Here is a 23,495-nt window from a genome sequence, read left to right as displayed (position 1 = left end):
CCATTTTTCTACACTCCAGCGAACATGAAGTCCATTTCTCTTCTTATGACAACACACCGTCCTGGGGATCAGTCCAATGGAGGAACATTACACCATTTATTTCGAGAGCAGGCATACTGCCTGGGTGTAACATACCTGGGAATTAGACAGTTGTCAGTCAGAAGGAAAGAGACCTCTGCATTCACATCATTACCTCATACCATCTGCATTCACCATTGGTGCAAGTCTGATACATCACAGGGGTAGATAGCTTTTCTCCCTGCCGTTAGGGGAGGCTAGAACTACAGGTTAAGAGTGAAATGTTTAAGGTGAACATGAGGGGGAACTTCTTCACTCAGTGGGTGATGAGAGTGTGGAACAAGCTGCCAGTGCAGTTTGATTTCAACATTTGAGAGAAGTACTGTACAGTATATGGTTGGGAGGGTCTGGATGTAGGTACAGGCTAGATGGGCTGTTTCTGTGCTGTGATGTTCTCTGACCCTATCTGATCTGCCTATTGTTACTCTGCACAAAACTGCGGTGTTACTAGGGTAAATCCACGGGGTCAGTGGCAGTAACTTCTCTGTTGCTGAGTGGTGGATCTGCAGAAGCCCAATCTATGAAATACTGCAGTGGGATCAGGTGGCTTCAGGGGGTACTGGTGAAAGAAGCAATGCTGGCTCTAAACAGTCCCTGCATCATAAGGCTACTAGGCCACTTTGCCTGTCAAATCTGCTCCGCCATTTGATCATGACTGATTTATTAACCCTCTCAACCCCATTCTCCAGCCTTCTCCTTGTAACCTTTGATGCCCTGACTAATCAAGAATCCATCAATCTCTGCTTTAAATATACTCAATGACCTGGCCTCCACAGGTGTTTGTGGGACTGAATTCCGAAGAGTCACCTCACTCTGACTAAAGAAATTCCTTCTCATCTCTGTTCTAAAGGAAGGCCCTCGTATTCAGCGGCTGTGTACTCCGGTCCTAGACTCCCCCGCTATAGGAAACATCCTCTCCATGCCCACTCTATCCAGGCCTTTCCATATTTGATAGGTTTCAATGAGATTCCTCCCCCCCATTCTTCTAAACTCCAATGAGTACAGGCCCTGAGCCATCATACGCTCCACATACGTTAACCCTTTCATTCCCATGATCATTGTCTTAAACATCCTCTGAACTCTCTCCAATAGTAACACGATATTTCTTAGATAAGGGGCCCAAAACAGCTCACAATGTTCCAAGTGCAGTCTGACCTATGCCTTATAAAGCCATCAAATGCGCCTCATACACTAACCCTTTCATCCTGGATTCATTCTCATGAACCTTAACGACGTTAATGAAAAGCCTTTTTATTGTGTGTTGCCGGAAGGACAACGTGGCTTTGCTTTCTCTCAGGAATCCCAGGGACCTTTGCAGCGCAGGTGTTAATTGTGTACTGTGTAAAGGTGTAACTGCAAGTAATCATTGCAGGAATGCTGGCATGGGATTACTGGCAGGGGATTTCAGGTGCTGAAAGGACACTCTTTCCACCCAGGGAGAATGAACTATTTAAAACTTACAAAGTTGACTTTGCAATAAAAAGTTTGATCAGCTGTTTATGATGATAAAATTTGTTAAGCATTCACAAAGCAAACAGCAGAATATTATAAACATGAGATAGTCTGCAGATGCTGGAAATCCAGAAACACACACGATGCAGGTCAGGCAGCATCGATGGAAATGAATACAGCTGACATTTCAGGCCAAGACCCTTCAGTAGGATTGGAAAGGAAGGAGGAAGACGGTGGGGGAAGGGAAGAAAGATAGTTAGAAGGTGATAGGCGAAGCAGGATGTGTTGGAAAGATAAAGGGCTGGAGAGGAAACAATCTATAGGAGAGGAGAGTGGACCATAGGAGAAATGGAAGGAGGAGAGGACCAAGGGGCAGGTAAGAATATTATGCACAAATTGGAGTACATATTATTTTTCTGACAGATTCATCAAAATTCAAAGTATGAGTACCATATAAAACCTTGAGATTCGTCTTCTTGCAGGCAGCCACAAAACAAAGAAACACAATAGAATCCACAAAACAACCCACACAACAGGTAGAGCAGTAGATGTAGTGTATATGGATTTCAGCAAGGCATTTGATAAGGTACCCCATGCCAGGCTTATTGAGAAGGTAAGGAGGCATGGGATCCAAGGGGACATTGCTTTGTGGATCCAGAACTGACTTGCCCACAGAAGGAAAGAGTAATTGTAGACGGGTCATATTCTGCATGGAAGTCGGTGACCAGTGGTGTGTCTCAGGGATCTGTTCTGGGACCCCTACTCTTTGTGGTTTTTATAAATGACCTGGATGAGGAAGTGGAGGGATGGGTTAGTAAACCTGCTGATGACACAAAGGTTGGGGTGTTCTGGATAGTGTGGAGGGCTGTCAGAGGTTACAGCGGGACATCGATAGGATGCAAAACTGGGCTGAGAAGTAGCAGATGGAGTTCAACCCAGATGGTATGAGGTGGTTCATTTTGGTAGCTCAAATATGATGGCAGAATATAGTATTAATGGTATGACTCTTGGCAGTGTGGAGGATCAGAGTGATCTTGGGGTCTGAGTCCATAGGGCGCTCAAAGCTGCTGTGCAGGTTTACTCTGTGGTTAAGAAAGCATACAGTGCATTGGCCTTCATCTACTGTGGGATTGAGTTTAAGAGCCGAGGGGTAATGTTACAGACTTATAGGACCCTGGTCAGACCCCACTTGGAATACTGTGCTCAGTTCTGGTCACCTCACTACAGGAAGGATGTGGAAACCATAGAAAGGAGATTTACAAGGATGTTGCCTGGATTGGGGAGCGTGCCTTATGAGAATAGGTTGAGTGAACTCGGCCTTTTCTCCTTGGAGCAGTAGAGGATGAGAGGTGACCTGACAGAGGTGTATAAGATGATGAGAGGCATTGATCATGTGGATAGTCAAAGGCTTTTTCCCAGGGCTAAAATGGCTAACATGAGAGGGCACAGTTTTAAGGTGCTTGGAAGTAGGTACGGAGGAGATGTCAGGGGTAAGTTTTTTACATAGAGAGTGGTTAGTGCATGGAATGGGCTGCCAGCGACAGTGGAGGAGGTGGATACAATAGGGTCCTCTAAGAGACTCCTGGAAAGGTACGTGGAGCTTAGAAAAATAGAGGGATATGGGTAACGCTAGGTAATTTCTAAAGTAAGTACATGTTCGACACAGCATTGTGGGCTGAGGGCCTGTATTGTGCTGTACATTTTCTGTTTCTATGTTACAACAAACATGTAATGTGCAAAAGAAGAACAAGCCTTTCAAACAATAAAAATGTAAAACAGATAATACACAGAAACTGAACCGCAGAAAGCCCGAAAGTGAGTCCGCAGCCACGGAGACAGTTCATTGCTGAGGTAAGTGCTGCGTCAAGTCAGGATTTCTACTCAAATGGTGCCCAAGTAATGAACACGTAACTAACACCTTGAGTTCAAAGCTCCTAACACTCTGGGATACTAATACTAAAGATTAGCACTGTGGGAAAGGTAACTCTTTTGCACATCAGCAAGAAACAAACTGCTGGAGAAACTCATGGGGTCAGAGGTGGAGATGAAGCAGTCCAAATGAAGAGTTTCTCAATCCAAAACGATAACTGTTCAATTCCCTCCACAGATGTGATCCACTGAGTTGCTCCAGCATTCTGACTCTTTCTACATCAGTCAGGGAGGGGGGAGGAGGGAAGGATGGGTATCAAGAGTGTATATCAAACTAATGGCAGGATTTACCCCCATTTACACTCTGTGGCCACCTCATTGTGTACGTTTGTATGTTGGTACAATTATCGAATCAGCCAATTGTGGAAGCAACTCAATGCGTAAAAACATGCAGACATGGTCAAGAGGTTCAATTTTTGTTCAGACCAAACATCAGATTGGGAAAGAAGTGTGATCTAAGTGACTTTGACCGTGGAATGATTGTTGGTGCCAGATGCGGTGGCTTGAGTATCTCAGAAACTGCTGATCTCCTGGGATTGTCGCAAACAACAGTCTCTAGAGTTTACAGAGAGTGGTCGAAAACCAAAAAGACATCCAGTGAGCGGCAGTTCTGTGGGCCAGAGCAGAATAGCCAGACTGGTTCAAGCTGACAGGAAGGTGATAGTAACACACACAAAATGCTAGAAGAACTCAGCAGGCCAGGCAACATCTATGGAAATCTATGTTTCCGGCTGAGACCTTCCAGCAGAACTGGGGAAAGATGATAAGGAGTCCGGATTAGAGGGTGGGGGAGGGGAGGGAGAAACACTAGATGAAACTGGGAGGGGGATTAGGGTTAGGGTTAACCTTAACCCACCCTGTACTTGTAAAAATGCCAAAAATCCCCTTCTCGAATACCTCTGTCTCTGCCGCATCTGCTCTCAGGATGAGGCTTTTCATTCAGGAACGAAGGAGATCTCCTCCTTCTTCAAAGGAAGGGGCTTCACTTCCTCTACCATCAATGCTACCCTCAACCGCAGGTTGCGCAGGTCTGGCCTCGCCCCATCCTCCCGCCACCCCACCAGGGATAGGTTCTTCTTGTCCTCACCTACCACCCCACCAGTCACTGCATCCAGCCCATATTTCTCCGTAACTTCTGCCATCTCCAATGGGATCCCACAACCAAGCACATCTTTCCCTCTTCCCCTATTTTCTGCTTTCTGCAGGGATTGCTCCCTGTGTGACTCCCTTGTTCATTCGTCCCTCTCCAATGATCTCCCTCCCAGCACTTATCCTTACAAGTGGAACAAGTGCTACACTTGCCCTTACACCTCTTCCCTCACTGACATTCAGGGCCCCAAACAGTCCTTCCAAGTGAGGTGACTCTTCACCTGTGAGTTCGTTGGGGTCATTTACTGTATTCAGTGCTCCTGGTGTAGTCTCCTGTATATTCGTGAGACCCGAAGTAGATTGGGAGACCACTTCACCGAGCATCTACGCTTCGTCTGCCAGATCTCCCAGTGGCCACCCATTTCATTTCCACTTCCCATTTCCATTCCAACAGGTTAGTCCATGGCCTCCTCTACTGTCGCGATGAGGCCACACACAGGTTGGAGAAGCAACACCTTATATTTCATCTGGGTAGCCTCCAACGTGATGGCATGAACATTGATTTCTCAAATGTCCAGTGTTGCTGCCACCCCCCCCACTTTCTCTATTCTCCATCCCATTTTCCCTCTCTCACTTTACCTCCTTACCTGCCCATCGCCCCTCTCTGGTGCTCCTCCCCTTATTCTTTCTTCCATGGCCTCTGTCCTCTCCTATTAGATTCCCCCTTCTCCACACCTGCATCTCTTTTACTGATCAACTTCCCAACTCTTTATTTCGCCCCTCCCTCCCTCCCCCTCCCAGTTTCACCTATCACCTTGTGTTTTTCTTTCTCCTCTCCCCCCACCCTCTAATCGTGACTCCTTGACGTTTTTCTCCAGTACTACTGAAGGGCCTTGGTCCGAAATGTTGACTGAACTCTTTTCCATGGATGCCACCTGGCCTGCTGAGTTCCTCCAGCATTTTGTGTGTTACTTAGATTTCCAGTATCTGCAGATTTTCTCTTGTTTGTGACAGGAAGGTGACAGTAACTCAAATAACCACACGTTACAACAGTGGTGGGCAGAAGAGCATCTGTGAACTCACAACACGTTGAACCTTGAACTGGAAGCAGAAGACCGGGAACATACACTCAGTGTCCACTTCATTGGCAAGAGGAGGTATTGAAAAAAGTGGCCAGTGATTGTATTCATACATTTACACCAGCTACGTCAGTACTCACCAATTGTTCCTGTCTTGGTATCTTCAGCGTCAGAGCCAATAGCAGGCCTTGGGCTGCCACTCTGTTCCGATTCTGCAAGAAAAAGATGGCTCGAATGAAGGAAAAGTAGTTCATAGTTCAAGTTTAATTGTCATTCAACCATATGTGAATACCCATGAATGCCGCCAAACGAGACAGCATTACTCCAGGGCCAAGATACAAAACACAGCATCAACAGTCATACACAGCACAAGGCACATATAACACATACAAGATAATTAAAACATATAAGATATAGCACATATAAGATATCAATAAAATACAGTCACTCAAAAAAAAGTCCAGGAGTTTGAGACTGTGAATGCTGCAGTCGAACAGATCGAAACAAGTCGGCTTGTCTTCTCCCGAGCGAACACTAGGGACAGCACTGTGTCCAGAATGGACGCCGCACCATACCACCTCTGATGTACACACCGACTCTGATGCCTCAGAACTATTCACTCTCACTACAGTAACATTCCTAGGTGCCATAAACTGAGGGGCTGTACCATGTCTATTTAATGTACAGTATTCCACATCTCACGTCCATCAGAGATATTTATCAGGAGCACTGAGTATGCAGGGCCCATATCATTATCACTGATCCCTCTCACCAGTCCAACTATCTCTTTGACCCCATGCCATCAGGCAGGACGTACCATAGCATTAGGACAAGGACTGTTAGGATGGGAAACAGCTTCTTCCTCCAAGCGCAAACAACAGGAAGTATGCAGATGCTGGAAATTCAAGCAACACACATCAAAGTTGCTGGTGAACGCAGCAGGCCAGGCAGCATCTCTAGGAAGAGGTACAGTCGACGTTTCGGGCCGAGACCCTTCGTCAGGACTAACTGAAGGAAGAGTTAGTAAGAGATTTGAAAGTGGGAGGGGGAGGGGGAGATCCAAAATGATAGGAGAAGACAGGAGGGGAGGGATGGAGCCAAGAGCTGGATAGGTGATTGGCAAAAGGGGATATGACCCAAGCCGTATGACTACTGAACTCACTGCCATCACCCAAGTGTCATCACAATTAAAGCGCCAGTTTACTTTTTAACCTACATCATAAATTCACCTTATTTTTGTTATAATTAGAGAAAGTCTGCAGATGCTGGAAATCCAGAGCAAGACACACAAAACGTTGGAGGAACTCAGGCAGTTAGGCAGCATCTATGGAAACGAACAGATAGTCGATATTTTCATCAATGCTGCCTGACCTGCTGGGTTCCTCTAGCATTTTGTGTGTGTTGCTTTGGTATTTGTTAATTTACTAGTATTAATATTATTTAATGTGTTGTGTGTGTGAATTATATGTACTGTGTTGGCTGGAGGAACGTTGTTTCATTTGGTGGTATGCATGTGTGCAGCTGAACAACAATAAACAAACTTGAATTTGACTCGACTTTACTGCCATTGATCAGCTTGAGAAAGCTCATTTACAGAACCAATTCAACTGAAGATTGGAGCCTGTTTACGTGGAGGGTGGAGAACAGTGGTCATTGTGTCATGGTCGGTGTGGTGCAGTACAATAAGATGAACTTTTGGCCTTCCACCTTGTGGTCTACCTGCACTACACTCTCTCTGTAGCTGTTGTTTGCATTTTGTTCTTCAATGTTATTTTCTCACCTAGTATTATTTCTCTGGTAGCGTATCGCAGCAGCGATCAGAATTCAGTTCCTGCGCACGGTCTGTAAGGAGTTTGCATATTCTCCCTGTGACTGTGTGGGTTTCCTCCAAGGGCCACGGTTTCCTCCCACATTACGAAAACATATAGGTTAGGGTTAGTGGGATGTGGGCACAGTATGTTGGCGCCGGAGGAATGGCAACCCTTGCAGACTGTGGCAATCCTTGGACTGTGTTGGTGGTTGACGGATATGATGCATTTCATTGTATGTTTCAATGTACATGTGTGGGCCAGGGACAGGTGAAGCAGTAATGTGATCAGTTTGAGGGTCTGACCCTGTGGAGGTCCTAACCTCAAAGGGCTGTCAAGCGAACGACAGTTCTGTGGGTGAAAATACCTTGTTAATGAGAGAGTTCAAAGAAGAATGACCAGACTGGTTCAAGCTGACAGTAACTCAAATAGCCACCTATTACAACAGTGGTGTAGAAAAGAGCATCTCTGAATGCACAATACGCTGAACCTAGAAGTGGATGGGCTACAGCAGCAGGAGACTACACAAAGCAGAAGACCATTTTCCATAAGACCACAAGACATAGGAGCAGCACTCATGCCATCTTGGACAATGTCTCCCATCCACTACATAATGTACTGGTTGGGCACAGGAGTACATTCAGCCAGAGACTCATTCCACCGAGATACAACACAGAGTGTCATAGGAAGTCATTCCTGCCTGTGGTCATCAAACTTTATAACTCCTCCCTTGGAGGGCCAGACACCCTGAGCCAATAGGCTGGTTCTGGACTTATTTCCTGGCATAATTTACATATTACTATTTAACTATTTATGGTTTTATTACTACTTATTATTTATGGTGCAACTGTAATGAAAACCAATTTCCCCCGGGATCAATAAAGTATGACTATGACTATTCAGCCCATCAAGTCTGCTCCGCCATTTCATCATGGCCAATCCATTTCCCTCTCAACCCCATTCTCCTGCCTTCCCTCTGTAATTTCTCATGCTTGACTAATCATGAACCTATCAACCTCCATCTTAAATGAATCTGGCCTCCACTACTCCCTGTGGCAACGAATTCCACAGATTCACCACTCTCTGGCTAAAGAAATTCCTCCTCACCTCCATTCTAAATGGCAGTCCCTCTATTCTGAGGCTGTGTCCTCTGATCCTAGACTCCCCTCCCCTCTTCACATATACTCTATCTAGGTCTTTCCGCCTTCAGTAGGTTTTAATGAGCTCTCCCCTCAATTCCAATTCCTCAATTCCAGTGAGTCCAGGCCTAGAGACATCAATTGCTGCTTCTGGACCTCTGGACCCTCTCTAATATCAGCACATTATTTCTTAAATAAGGGGTCCAAAACTGCTCACAGTATTCTAAGTGAGGCCTCACTAGTACCTTATAAAGGCTCAGCATTACATCGCTGCTTTGATATACTAGTCCTCTTGAAATGAATGCTAATATTGCATTTGCCTTCTCCATCATTGATTCAACCTGCAAGTTAACCTTTTGGGAATCTGTACCTAATAAAGTGGCCACAGGTTGCATTTACCACTGGTGAACCCGTATCTTCTGCAACGTGCAGATATTCTGAGTTTCAGCAACATAATGCCAGATCAAAACAAAATGGGTTCCACAGGCAGTGGATCTCATTCCAGTTCACTTTAGAACTAATCGAGATATTCAAAGTTGATGATACTCCCAGTTTATCATCTCTGAGAAGTGGTTTCAGCTTTTTACTAATGTTATTCTTAGTACAGAAGGATGTCGCTTTAAATCAGAGATGCGGAGGAATACTTTTAGCCAGAGGGTGGTGAATCAATGGATTTTATTGCCACATTCGGCTGTGAAAGCCAAGTCATTTTCAAATGTACAACTCTCACTATTTTTTGCACAGAACTGTAGTAATTTTACATATTACATTGTACTGCTGCCACAAAAAAACCCCACAAATTTCATGGCATATGTAAGTGATGATAAATCTGATTCTGATATGGGTCTCCACTGTGGACTGAGAGTGGGAAGGGGACAGGGAGAGGGGAATCACGGCTGGGAAAAGGGAAAGGGGGCAAGATCAATTGTTTGGAATCAAATGACCCTGCCTGGTCTCTCAGGGCTGGGTGTGTTGGCACCCATGCCACCTCTTGCTCCCTGCACTCCTCCTCTCCCACACATCTCCCGTGGCAATCCACCCTCGCCACTCCCAACATCCTTTGCTCCCACCAGATTTACAAACTCACTCTCTGCTCCACGTTGACAAATACAGTACAGTACACCCTAGCTATACCTAAGACTTTTGCACAGTACCGTATATATATATTTCTTATTGTAATTTACAGTTTTTATTATTAAGTATTGCTATGTATTGTTGCCACAAAACAACAAATTTCACGACATATGCCAGTGATATTAAACCTAATTTTGATTCTATATTTAAAGCAGAGGTTGATAGGTTCTTGATTAGTCAGGGTATCAAAAGGTACGGGGAGAAGGTTGGAGAATGGGGTTGAGAGGGAAAATAAATCAGCCATGATGGAGTAGAGGAGCAGACTTGGTGGGCTGAATGGCGTAATTCTGCTCCTACACCTTATAATACTGCGAGGTGTTGTTGGGTCTGATGCAAGTGATCCCAGTGAGAAAAGTGTATCTTCATTACCTACACTGGATGTTGGCTTCAGTTCTGGTCACCCAATACTCACGATCAGATCCACAGACTTTCTATTCTGGTTACATGATATAAATTTCCCAATTATGAAATGGTTATACAACACGGTTTATGCCTGGAATGACTTGAAAACTGAAACCATGTTGAAACAAGTCGATGAACATGTGGTGAAGATAGTTGTATATAATTACATTATATTCAGTACACAGCCAATTCAGATATTTGATTTTTTCTCAACTAAAATGCCACATTTTTGATGCGTTTTTACATTTATTTTTGCCTTTGAAATTGCTTCAAAAGGGCACATTATTTTTATTTGTTGATGTAGAGATACAGCATGGTAACAGGCCTGCCCGGCACAACGAGCCCACGCTGCCCATTACACCCAAGTGTTCAATTAATCGACTAACCGGTGCACCTTTGGAATGCGGAGGAAGGTGGATGACTCAGAGGAAACCCATGTGGTCATGGGGAGAAAAAGCAGACTCCTTACGGACAGTAGTGGGAATTGAACCCTTTCACTGGTACTGTAAAGCATTGCACTAACTTCTACACTAGCGGGCTGGTACCAGAATGCAACCATGAAAAAAAATACTGACTGGGTTTCTGCCACATAACGTGCAGATTAGCAGCAGATGGTGCTAATATTCTTCAAATTACTTGTTATGTTCAACTGAAGCCTAACAACTACCTCCCCCACTATTTACAATTGGTCGAAAAGTAACTAGCAAAGGACAGCAGGATTGTGACACTAACTGCAAGGATAAATCAAAAAGCAAAAGCTTTTTGTTCCTAGGGACACCACAGTAACGTAGCGGTGAGAATAACACTTTACCCCACCAGTTGTAACATTGAGGTTCGATTCCCACCACTGTCTGTATGTTCTCCATGTGACCAGCTGCATTTCCTCTGGGTGCTCTGGTTTCCTCCCACATTCCGAAGATGTACCAGATAGGGTTATTGAGTTGTGGGCTTGCATTGTTGGTGCTGGAAGTGTGGTTCCACACTCACCGATTTGATTTGATGAAAATGATGCATTTCACTGTATGTTTCAATGTACATGTGATAAATGAAGCTGATCTTTCTTTCTAAAAACAGTAGCTACTGGTAACAGAAAATAAAAGCTGAGATGGGAAACAGTAGGCTCGTTAGCTGGACTTGGTGTGGACCAAGTTTCCACCTGCTACAGCAAAGGCGGTGTGCAGTCTGACAGTGAGCAATTGCCTTAGTCATTTTTCTTGTGATCACAAGGCTCTGGCGGACATTGGTAATGTAAAATGCTGCGAGCCCATTTCCCTTGTTTATGGTGAGACAGGCAGCGGGGGAGCTACATGGCCTCAGTTATAGTGAGGACTAGGCCCCAAGCAGTGGGCTTGCCCGTTGCAGCCGCCGGGATGGGAGACACCAGAGGTGGTGTGACGCAGCACCCATGCTGGGTTTGGGGCTGGCCTCTTCTGTTGGTGCTGCTCTCCAGTGTTCCCTCACTGGAAGACAAGTTGGATTGCATGCGTGCGTACATTCGCCTGTGGACTACTGACAACCAATAACAACCATACACCATCAGTTCACAGGGCACGTCACTCAGGGACTTGAGCTATATAACTGTTTTTGTGTGGCTGTATGTTTACTGCTATCTTGAATGTGCCTTGTACTGTGAATGACTGTTGGTGTTGCGCTTTGTACCTTGACCCCAGAGGAACACTATTTCGTTTAGCTGTATTCATCGGTATTCATGTCCGACTGAATGATAATTAAACTTGAAACTTGAATTTAAATTCATATTCTGTTCCTCCTGGGCCTCACCGATCGACACCAATTACTGAAGAGAACATCATATATAATATAGAGTCATACAAACAGGTCCTTCGGCCCATCTAGTCCATTCTGAACCATTTACACTGCCTGTTCCCATGTAAAAATTAAACCCATTTACGCTGGGTTTAGTTTTCACATGAGAAACCATTATATACCTAAAATCTCTAGATAATGATACTAATATACTCAATTCATTAAGGACAACTGCATGCTGAGATGGGAAGCTCAGATGTTTGAATTAACAGGTTGAAATGAGTTGACCATTCTCCCTCACAACCTGGGTTGACCATCGCCCTTTACAGTGCAAACAACTGGGATTTGATTCTTGTCACCGTTGGAAGGAGTTTGTATGTTCTCCCCCTGACTGTGTGTGCTTCCTCTGGGTGCTCTGGTTTCCTCCACAATTCCAGAGACGTATAGGTTAGGATTAGTAAATTGTGGCACGCTATGTAGGCACCAGAAAGGTGACAATATTTGCAGGCTGCCCCCAGCACATTCACAGACCATGTTGGTTGTTGACACAAGTGACACATTTCACTGTACGGTTCGATATACATGTGACTAGTAAATCTAATCTAATCTAATCTCATCTCCACTTTGAAGTTCCCTCCAGTATAAAGCAACAGCGGCAATGTCTCTCGGTCTAACACCTGGCGAGCACGGTGCAGCTGCTGAGATTAGTTACCGTAAACTGTCAGCATCTACCACATGATGCTCATGATGTCTATAAAAGTAAAGCTGACTGATTAACCCGTGAAATATTTGTTCAGTATTTTTGCAAGTCCCTGGAACAAACACCGGATACAATCGTTCCCGAATGTGAAAACGTAACATAGAACATAGAACAGTGCAATATAATACTGGCCCTTCTGCCCTCAATATTGTGCTGACCTACTCAATCTAACACTTCCCTCCTACATAGCTTATAGCCCTCTATTTTTCTTATATCTATGTGCCTATGTAACAGTCTTTAAAATGTCTCTAACGTATCTGCCTCTACCACCACCCCTGCAGTGTGTACCACACACCCACCACTCTCTGTGTTAAACATCCCCCATGTGCTTTCCTCCACTCGCCTTAAATCAGTGGTTCCCCACCTTTTTGATCCCATAGACCAATACCATTCAGCAAGGGTTCCGTGGATTCCAGAATAGGAACTCTTGCCTTCAAAGTTCAACTAAATTTATTTATCAAAGTACGTCGATATTATACAACCTTGAGATTTGTCTCTCTACAGGCAGCCGCAAGACAAGAAATGCAAAAGAGCCCATGAGAAAAGACCAACAAACAACCAAATGGCAAAAAGATGCAAAAATTCAAATCATGTGAACAATAAAAATAGGCAAGTAACATTTAGAACGAAAGTGAATCCTCACACACGAAGTCCGGGGCAGCCAGAGCAGGCCCATAGCCACTGCCTCAGTTCAGCACACAGCTGACTCCTCTGGTATTAGCAATTACCACCCTAGGTAAAAAGCACTGGTTGTTCACCCTATCTATGCCTCTCATAATCTTATATACCTCTAACAAGTTCCTTCTTATCCTTCCTTGAATGGAAAATCCCACAAAAAGTAGTGGATATAGCCCAGTCCATCACGGGTAAAGCCCTCCCCAGCACTGGCACACCTACATGAAAAACTTTCGCAGGAAAGTAGCACCCATCACCAAGGACCCTCACCCTCAGGCCATGCTCTCTTCTCACTGCTACCATCAGGAAAAAGGTACAGGAGCCACAGGACTCACACCACCAGGTCCAGGAACAGTTATTACCCTCAACCATCAGGCCCTTGAACTAGACGGGATAACTTCACTCAACTTCGCACACTCCATCACTGAACTGTTCCCACAACTTATGGACTGACTTTTAAGAACTCTACAATTTGTGTTCTGAGTATTTATTGCTTACTTATTTATTAAATTTTCTCTCTTTATTTACTGTGAATGCACAAAAGTGAGCCTCAGGGTTGTATATGGTGACATATATGTATTTTGATAATAAATTTACTTTGAGCTTTTGAACTTCAAAAAGAAACGCCCTAGCTCGCTCAACATTTCTTCATAAAGTATGTATACTATTTCTGTGAAATTGTGATCTACTACAGCGAAGTGTTACTGGGACAAGATGGTTGGAGGTGTGAGCCAGCGAGAGAGTGTTGTTTTAATGTTTTGTCAGCTGTGTCACGTCGGCAGGCTTTGTTCGTATTTTTGGCGCCATTGCGAGCTCAGCGGCAGATATCAGACATGTGTTACCATGGTTACAGTTGCATGGTCACTCTTGCCAAGTGGTGGAGAGCAGCTGTCTGAACATCTTCAAATTGTCAGTCGTTTGTCTGATTCAGATCCGGGTGTCATCCCAACCCAATAAACAACGTCGCCTTACCGACCACCATGGTTAACCTGCATTACTGTATCTCAGTGCCTTTTAGAGAACTCCCTCAATATCTACCGTGCTGCGATATAGCCAGTGTGTTTGGCTTTGAATCTATCAAGAAGCACGGCACTGTAGCGTAAGGCTTTACAGTGGCAGCTATCATATCGGGGTTCAATTCCCACCACTGTCCATAAGGACACCCTCGTCTCCTACCACCCCATGAGCCTCCGCAACTTCCAGCATCTCCAAAGGGATCCTACGGCCAAACACATCATTACTTCTCCCCCTCTTTCTGCTTTCTGCAGGGATCGCTCCCTCCATGATTCCCTTGTCTGCTCCTACCTCCAGGCACTTATCCCTGCAAGCAGCCAAAGTGTTACATCTGCCCATTCACCTCCTCCCTCACCTCCATTTAAGGCCCCAAAAAGTCCTTCCAGGTGAGGCAACACTTCACCCAAGAATCTGTTGGGGTCATCTACTGAGTTCTGTGCTCTCCATGTGGCTGAGACCCATCGTAAACTGGGGGACAGCTTCGTCGAGCACCTCTGCTCCACCCCCAGAAACAGAACTTCCCAGTGCCCAGACATCCTAATTGGCCCCCCTTTGTGCCATGATACGGCCACACTCAGGGTGGAGGAGCAACACCTTATAATTCGGTCTAGGTACCCTCCAACCTATTGGCAAGAATATTGATTTCTTCTTCCAGTTAAAAAAAATTCCCTCCCCCCACTCTGGCCTCTTACCTCTGCTCACCTGTCTATCACCTCCCACTGGTTCCCCTCCCCCTTCTCCTTCTCTCATGGTCCACTCTCCTCTCTGATCAAATTACTTCCTCTCCAGCCCTTTACCTTTCCTACCCACCTGACTTCACCTGTCACCTTGTAACTAGTCCTCCTTTCCATCCCCCAACCTTTTTTGGTGTCTTCCCGCTTCCTTTCCCATCCTGAAGAAGGGTTTCAGCCTGAAATGTCAACTGTTTATTCATTTCCATAGATGCTGCCTGATCTGCTGAGTTCCTCCAGCACTTTGTGTTCATTGCTCTCTGTGTGGAGTTTGTACATTCTCCCCGTGACTGTCTGGGTTTCCTCTGGGCACTCCGGTTTCCTCCCACAGTCCAAGCACGTACAGGTTAGTGTTAATAAATTGTGAGCAAGCTAAATCAGTGCCAAAAGCAAGGCAACACTTGCAGGCTGGCCCATACATGTACTCGGATTGTGTTGGTCATTGAGGCTTAACAATGCATTTCACTGTGCGTTTCGATGTTTTGAAGTAGCCAATGTAACCAATAAACCTTATTTTTATCTTAATCTCTTCCCATTTACAAGTCTCAGAGGTCTTCATCAAACAAAAATTATAAAAGAGATAAGGATGAGCTTTTTCGTCACATGTACGTTGAAGCATATAGTGAAATGCGTTAGTTGTGTCAAGTTAAATCAACAAGAATTGTGCAGGGCAGTCTGCAAGTGTCGTCATGCTTCCACCGCCAACATAGCATGCCCGCAACATACCAACCCTAACTCGCACATCTTTGAAATGTGGAAAGAATCTTCGCGGTCACAAGGACAATGTACATACCCCTTACAGACAGCAGCAGATATTGAATCGAATCTTACAGCTGATGCTGTAAAGTGTAATGCTAACCACTATGCTACATGCCATATAGTACGAGACAAAATAATAACTATATAGAATAAAGTGTAACAGCTACAGAAAAAGCTGCAGGGCAGCTAGGCAGTAAGGTGCAAGGACATAACGAGGTTGATTGTAAGGTGAAGAGTTCATCGGAGACCATGCAGGAAGTTGGTACAGGAGATTCAGGAACAGTTACTACACCTCAACCATCTTGAACCAGAGGGGATAACTTCACTCAACTTCACTCGTCTCAATACCAAACTGTTCCCACGACCAATGGACTCTCTTTCAAGAACTCTTCATCTCATGTTCTTGATATTTATTGTTTATTTATTATTTTGTTTGTGATTTTTCGTTTTTGTATTTGTACAGTTATCTTTTGCACATTGGTTGCTAGTCCATCTTGTGTGCATTTTTCATTGATTCTTTGTATTAACTGTGAATGCCTGCAAAACAATAATTCTCAGTACTTACTTTGATAATAAATGTACTTTAAACTTTGAGAATGTTCATGGCTGATCTGACCCAAGCTTTAGGTTCTCACCTGTCCCAGCTCCCATCAGATCACCAATCTTTCAAAAATTAATCTACTTTTTATATACTCACAGTGAGCTAGCCTCCATGATTCTGTATATAAGAAAAGATGTGCTGGCATTGGAGAGGGTCCAGAGGACGATGATGATGATGACAACATCGACTCAGACCTGAGAGGCCAGTGTCGGGCATTTTCTTACCTTACAAGGCGCAGTTCGAAAGGCTGTGTGGGACGCCACTCTTCGCGCAGACATTTCGCAGTATTATTTTACGAGGCCGAGTTGCGAGCTCGACATCAACCCAGCGCGGATGGAGGGCGCGCACGGGGGCGGTCTGTCACTGGATCGAACTTGAGATCCTCCGTTCCCGAGCCCGGCGCCAATCTCACCGCGCCACCAGCCGGCCAGACGACCAGCCGTCCAGAGGAGGTTCACAAGGATGATCTCAGGAATGAAAGGGTTTAACATATGAGGAGTGTTTGATGGCTCTAGACCTGTACTCACTGGAGTTTAGAAGAATGAGGGGAGATCTCATTGAAACCTACTGACTATTGAAAGACCTAGATCAGGTGGATGTGCAGAGGATGTTTTCAATAATGTTAGAGTTTAGGACCAGGGGGTACAGCCTCAGAATAGAGGGATGTCCATTTAGAACAAAGGTGAGGAGAATTTTTTTTAGCCAGAGGGTGATGAATCTGTGTAATTCATTACCACAGGCAGCTGTGGAGGTCAAGTCATTGGCTATATTTAAAGTGGAGATCAATAGGTTCTTGATTAGTCAGAGGTTACGCAGAGAAGACAAGAGAATGGGGTTGAGAGGGATAATAAATCTGTTCTGATGGAATGGCGGAAAGACTCGATGGGCCAAATGGCCTGATTCTGCGCCTATGTCTTATGGTTTTATTGTCTCTGACAGAGACTTCCACAGATTTATCACCTTGTCCACTTCAGTTTCACACAACCGCACACTTATCTCGTAACTATGGCTCCTTTCACCATCCAGCCACACTGTAACTCAGAATAACTTCCTGGAACAACTCACACCAAATGCTGGAGGAACTCAGCAGGTCAGGCAGCATCTGTGCAAATGAACAAATTGTCGGCGTTTTGGGTTGAATTCCTTCATCGGGACTGGAAAGGAAGGGGGAAGATGCCAGAATAAAAAGCTGGGAGGAGGGGGAGGAGGACAGATAGAAAGTGGTCGGTGAAGCCAGGTGAACAGAAAAAGGGCTGGAGAAGAGGGAATCCGATAGGAGAGGAGAGTGGGCCATGGGAGAAAGGAAAGGAGGAAGGGACCATGGGGTGGGGGAAGGAGGTGGTGGCTATAGACAGGAGAGGAGAAGGGGTAAGAGCCTAGAGTGGGGAACAAGGAGAATAGGGGGAGGGGAAAAGAAATAAAAAGAGAAATAAAATTATCGGAAGGAGAAATTGACGTTCATGCCGTGCTCATAATTTCCAGGAAGTTGCTCGGCTGAAAATAGACGCAGACTTTCTCTTCCATAAACAGTGGTCAGAAGCTCCTGTTTCAGCTCTTACTTTTGACCAGGTCTTGCACAAGAACTTATGCAAAAACTATGACACAACCAAGCCCTCTGCAGTTTTTGCTTCAAACCTCAGGGAGAGTATGAATGGCATGCACGATAGTGCAGCAGTTCGGGTAGATCGGGATTCAATGCCTGCTGCTGTCTATGTGGAGTGTGTACGTTCTCCCTGTGATCATGTGGTTTTCCTCCGGGTGCTCTGGTTTCCTCCCACATTCCAAAGACGTACTGTTAAGGTTACTGAATTGTAGGCGCGCCATGTTGGTACCAGAAATGAAGTACCCAACACAATCCTCACTGATTTCATTTGACACAAACAATGCATTTCACTGCGTGCTTTGATGTACAAAGGTCAAAGTAAATTTTATCATCAAAGTACAGATATGTCACCATATACAACCCTGAGATTCATTTTCACTGGCATTCACAGTAAGTACAAGAAACATAACAGAATCAATGAAAGGCCACACACAGCGGGATGGACAAAGAACCAACATGCAGAAAAACAACAAACTGTGCAAAGACAAAAGGAAAGAAAATAATTAATAATAATAATAATTAGACCTACACAACAATATTTATGTAAATCTCCAGGAAGCCACAATACTAAACATCACTAGAATAGTCTGAAAGTTCCTAGCAATTGAGAAATGAGTGTGCTTGGCTATGCCTGTACCTCAGGTTTTACCAGCTTGAGCCGAGAAATTTAAATATAATAATAATAGTAAAATAAGCAATAAATTTCAAGAACATGAGATGTAGAGTCCTTGAAAGTGAGTCCATAGGTTGTGGGAACTTTTCAATGAAGGGGTGAGTGAAATTGAGTGAAGTTATCCCCTCTGGTTCAAGAGCCTGATGGTTGAGCGGTAGTAACTGTTCCTGAACCTGATGCTGTACACCACACTGAGTGTTGAGGGCAAAAAGTTCCACTTTAGTTCCATCCAACCAGAAGACCTTCTTCCACATCTTTATAATATCTATGTGATGCTTTGCAAAGCTTTTACAGCGAGGATATATGCTCTTTTTTAGCAGTACATGTGGCGTAAATCTAATACTGTGTGTCAGCCAGGTAACACCATTCCTACTGTAAAGTATAGTGGAATTAGCATCATGCTATGGGATGCATTTTAGCAGCAGGGACTGGATATCTGGTCAGGACTGATGGGAAGATGAATGCTACTAAATACAGAGAGATCCTGGATAAAAACCTGTTAACCTCTGCCAGAAAGCTTAAACTGGGAGGAAGTTCATCTTTCATTAGGACAATTACCCAAAGCACATTGCCAGACCAACTGTGGAGTGACTTCAAATGAAGAAAATTGATGTCCTGTGTGGCCCAGTCAGAATCCTGACCTTAATCTGACTGAATATCTCTGGCAAGACCTCAAGGCTGCTGTCCACCACCACTTCCCAACTAACCTGGCGGAGCTTGAGCAATTTTGCAAGAAGGAATGGGCAAATCTTGCTCCATCATGTTGTGCAAAGCTAATAAAGGCTTATCCAAAATGACTATTGGCTGAAATAGCTGCAAGAGATTGTTCAACTAAGTACTGAGTAAAAGTAGGACGAATACAGGAGATTGGGGCTGAGAGGGAAAACAGATCAGCTATGATGAAATGGCAGAGCAGACTCGATGGGCCAAATGGCCTAATCCTGCTCCTGTATCTTATGGTTTATGGAATACTTTTGAACTGCTGACATCTCAGGATTTTGAATTTTTAGTTTTTCATGCTTGACAACTTTCCCTGTCTTTTGGGCTCTTTTGTGAAAAAAGGAGCGTGTGATTCACAAATAAAAATTCTCAGTTAAATTGATCAAAATCCCTGGTTGTAATACCCATTTATGTGAAGAAAGGGCTGGGAGATGAATACTTTCACAAGGCATGGTCAGGTTTGGCCTTACTGCTGCCCCTGCCTGGCAATGTGTTAACTAAAGGGAACCGGCAGCAGCTCCAATGGTCTTTGTTCCTGTGTAAGAAATATATTCAAAAGCTTCAGAATCAGTCAAGTTTATTATCATTGACAGACTGTATGTTGTGAAATGTTGTTGTTCTGTGGCAGCAGTACAGTGCGATACATAATCATAAAAACTAGCAATTAGGGGAGACGGAGACTGACTCGTGTGGAGCGTCTGGTCGGCCACCATTGTTGGTCCCAGGTGGCCGGTCGAGGTGGTCCGAGGGGCCGCAGGGTGAAGAAGAAAGGTCCTGAGCTCCAACTGTTTGTGCACGAAGAGATTGAACTTTGATAAGTGTGGCGCCTTTTATTTTCCTGTTATATTTTATTCTCTATTAATTATATAGTTCCAGTACTATCTATAAACTGTAAATCATTTAATCGTATCTGGTGTATTGTCTGTTATTTGGGCGGGGTGGGGTAACATCACACAGCATCCACACAAACTAATTACCCAGTTTGCCAGGGCTGAGGGCTGTTTCCCTAGACGACAGCGAGCCGAGCGACCCTGAGGCTGGCCAGGGGGGCTACATACAATAAGAATGTAAAAAATAAATAAGTAATGCAGAAAGAGAGCAAAACAGTGAAGTGGTGTTCATGGGTTCAGAAATCTAACAGTGGAGAGAAGAAGCTGTTCCATTCCACTGAGGGGACTGAGACCTCACCTGCCAATTAATACTCCTTCCCCTCCACCCCACCTTTTTATTCTGGCTTCTTTTGCCTTCTTTTCCAGTTCTGAGAAGGGTCTCGGCCTGAAGTGTCCACTGTTTACTCCTTTCCACAGATGTTGCCTGACCTTCTGAGTTCCTCCAGCATTTTGTGCGTGTTGATTTCTAAGTTTCTTCATCCACCATTCGGCTCTTGAACCAGTGTGGAGATTTTACTCACCTCAACTCTGAAATGATTCCACAACCTACAGACTCACTTTGAAGGACTTATGTTCTCAGTAGTAGGTATCAACTCATTTATTTATTTATTTATTTGATGGTGGTGGTTGTTGTAGTAGTAGTAATATTTATACAGTTTGTCTTATTTTGCAAATTATCAGAATTGTGTATAGTCTTTCATTGATTCTATTGTATTTCTTTATTCTACTGTAAATGCCCACAAGAAAATGAATCTCAGGGTCGTATATGGTGACATACACAAAATTTGACAATAAATTGACTTGAACTTTGTCTTTATCCGGGTATCACAGATGAGGCCAGCCTTTATTATTTTTTTTTAAGTTTATTTTATTTAGAGAGCCACTCTGCCCAGCCATCCCCAGCTATCCCCAATTTAACTCTAACCTAATCACAAGACAATTTACAATCCAATTAATCTCATTCTCCCGAGTTCTCCCTGCAACTTTTGTTGCCCATACTAATTAAGAACGTATCAAACTCTGCTTAGAATATGCTCAGTGACCAGAGCAGAGCACCCATTCCACGGGGAGGACGTACAGAGGTTGCCAGCATTGAACTCCAAGCTCCAGTGCCCCCAAGCTGTAAGCTTTGCGATACTGCTTCGTTACCATGGCGCCCCGTTTATTACCCATTTCTGACTGCCCTTGAACTGAAACGGTTTGTTGGGTCATTTATCAGCCAGACACTGGTTCAGCACATAGTGGGGTGCAACTTGCAACTATTTACAGCAGCATTCCAATTGAGCAGTCCAGTAACAGCTGAACAAACAATCAGAGTATTTGGCTGACCTACCTGGGTTCAGAAAGGGCGCGGAGCAGAGGGACATGAAGGATGAACAGAATTCACAGCCAGTTCAGTGAAATAGCGTCACTTAACTTGAGCCACAAAAAAATAGAATGAGTAGGAATTTTAGGAACAGCTTCTCACACCCTCCACCATTAGATTTCTGGTTGCTCCATGAACCCCTGGACCACACTATAATAGTACCTATTTTGCTCTCTTTCTCCTTGTTCTGTCTATCTACTGATAAATCTGTAAATATATCTGTCAGTCTGGATCTGAGGGTTAAAGCTCAGCCAGCTTCATCATGGACACTAACCTCCCCATCATCATGGCCAGCTTCAAAAGGCAAGGCCTCAAGAAGGTGGCATCCATCATTATGGACCCTCATCACCCAGGACGTGCCCTCTTCTCATTACTACTATCAGAAAGGAGGGACAGAAGCCTGAAGACACACACTCAACGCTTTAGGAACAGCTTCTTCCACTCTGCGAGAATATTTCTGAATGGACCGTGAACCTGTGGACACTATCTGAATGCTACCCGTGAACAATACCCATGAACATTACCGTGAACACTACCTGTGAATGCTATCCGTGAACACTACTCGTTAACAATACCCATGAACACTACCCATGAATGCTACCCGTGAATAATACCCACGAACACTACCCACAAACACTACTCGTGAACACTGCTCGTGAATGGTATCTGTGAATAATACCCATGAACACTACTCGTGAACAATGCCTGTGAACAGTACTCGCAAATACCCATGAACAATATCCATGCACACTACTCATGAACACCACCTGTGAACACTACTTGTGAACCCTACTCATGAACAGTACCCATGAACACTACTCAACACTACTCGTGAACCCTACTCGTGAACAGTACCCATGAACAATATCCATGAAGACTACTCGTGAAAAGTACCCATGAACACTACTTGTCAACACTACTCGTGAACAATATCCATGCACACTACTCATGAACACCACCTGTGAACACTACTTGTGAACACCACATGTGAACACTTGTGAACAGTACTCATGGACACTACTTGTGAACACTAGTCATGAACAGTACCCATGAACAATACCCATGAACACTACTCGTGAACACTACTCGCGAACGATACCCGTGAATGCTATTCGTGTACAATGCCTATGAACGCTTCCTCAATACGTGCTCACTGACACTGCAGCTGTACCACACCTCCATCATCGGCCATGCTCCTCTCAAGTCGTCACGATCAAGTTCAAGTTTATTGTCACCTGACATGTACACAACCAAAACAAAACAATGTTCCTCCGGACCACGGTGCACCTACACTTCACAGAAAACAAAATACTATCACAAATAAGTTAATAAAATATAATTTAAAATGCATGTAGTGAGCAGCACAGGAAAACAGTAAACAGCTCACTGTCCTAGTGATGAAACTTCGGTGGTGACAGTGTATTCATTAGTCTCACAGCCTGAGGGAAGAAGCTGTTACCCAGTCTGACAGTCCTAGTCCTGATGCTCCTGTACCTCCGTCCTGAGGGAGGTGGGTCAAAGAGATTGTGGGATGGTGGTAGGGATCCTCAACAATGCCCAGGGCCCTTTGTATACAATGCACCCAGTAAGTGTCAAAAATAAGGAGGAGGGAGACCCAAGTGATCCTCTTGGCAGTTTTCACTGTCCTCTGTCAGGTCTTGACGTCCAGTGCCTTGCAGCTTCTGTACCACACAATGATGCAGCCAATCAGGACACTGTTGATGGTGCTCCTGTAGAAAGTTGTTAGAATGGGGTGGGGAGCTTTGCATACCTCAGTCTCCTCAGGAAGTGATGACTGTCTGTCTGCCCCCAATGATCCTCTGCCCCCT

The 23,495-nt window shown here is 44.5% G+C and overlaps 1 protein-coding gene across 5 annotated transcripts in view; it reads right to left on the bottom strand.

Annotated features, from left to right (window-relative positions):
* nfic (nuclear factor I/C) overlaps positions 1 to 23,495 on the bottom strand; it is a 494,946-nt gene that overhangs the window by 186,388 nt on the left and 285,063 nt on the right. For all 5 annotated transcript variants that reach the window (XM_072243879.1, XM_072243881.1, XM_072243880.1 and 2 more), the window contains exon 3: positions 5,768 to 5,839. In XM_072243879.1, the coding sequence (XP_072099980.1) occupies positions 5,768 to 5,839 (72 nt within the window). The remainder of the gene's footprint in view (positions 1 to 5,767; positions 5,840 to 23,495) is intronic.

This window comes from Mobula birostris, chromosome 26, assembly GCF_030028105.1.
Source record: "Mobula birostris isolate sMobBir1 chromosome 26, sMobBir1.hap1, whole genome shotgun sequence".
Classification (NCBI taxonomy): Eukaryota; Metazoa; Chordata; class Chondrichthyes; order Myliobatiformes; family Myliobatidae; genus Mobula; species Mobula birostris.
The sequence above is the reverse complement of the archived record's forward strand: the minus strand, read 5'-3'. Positions and strand labels throughout refer to the sequence as shown.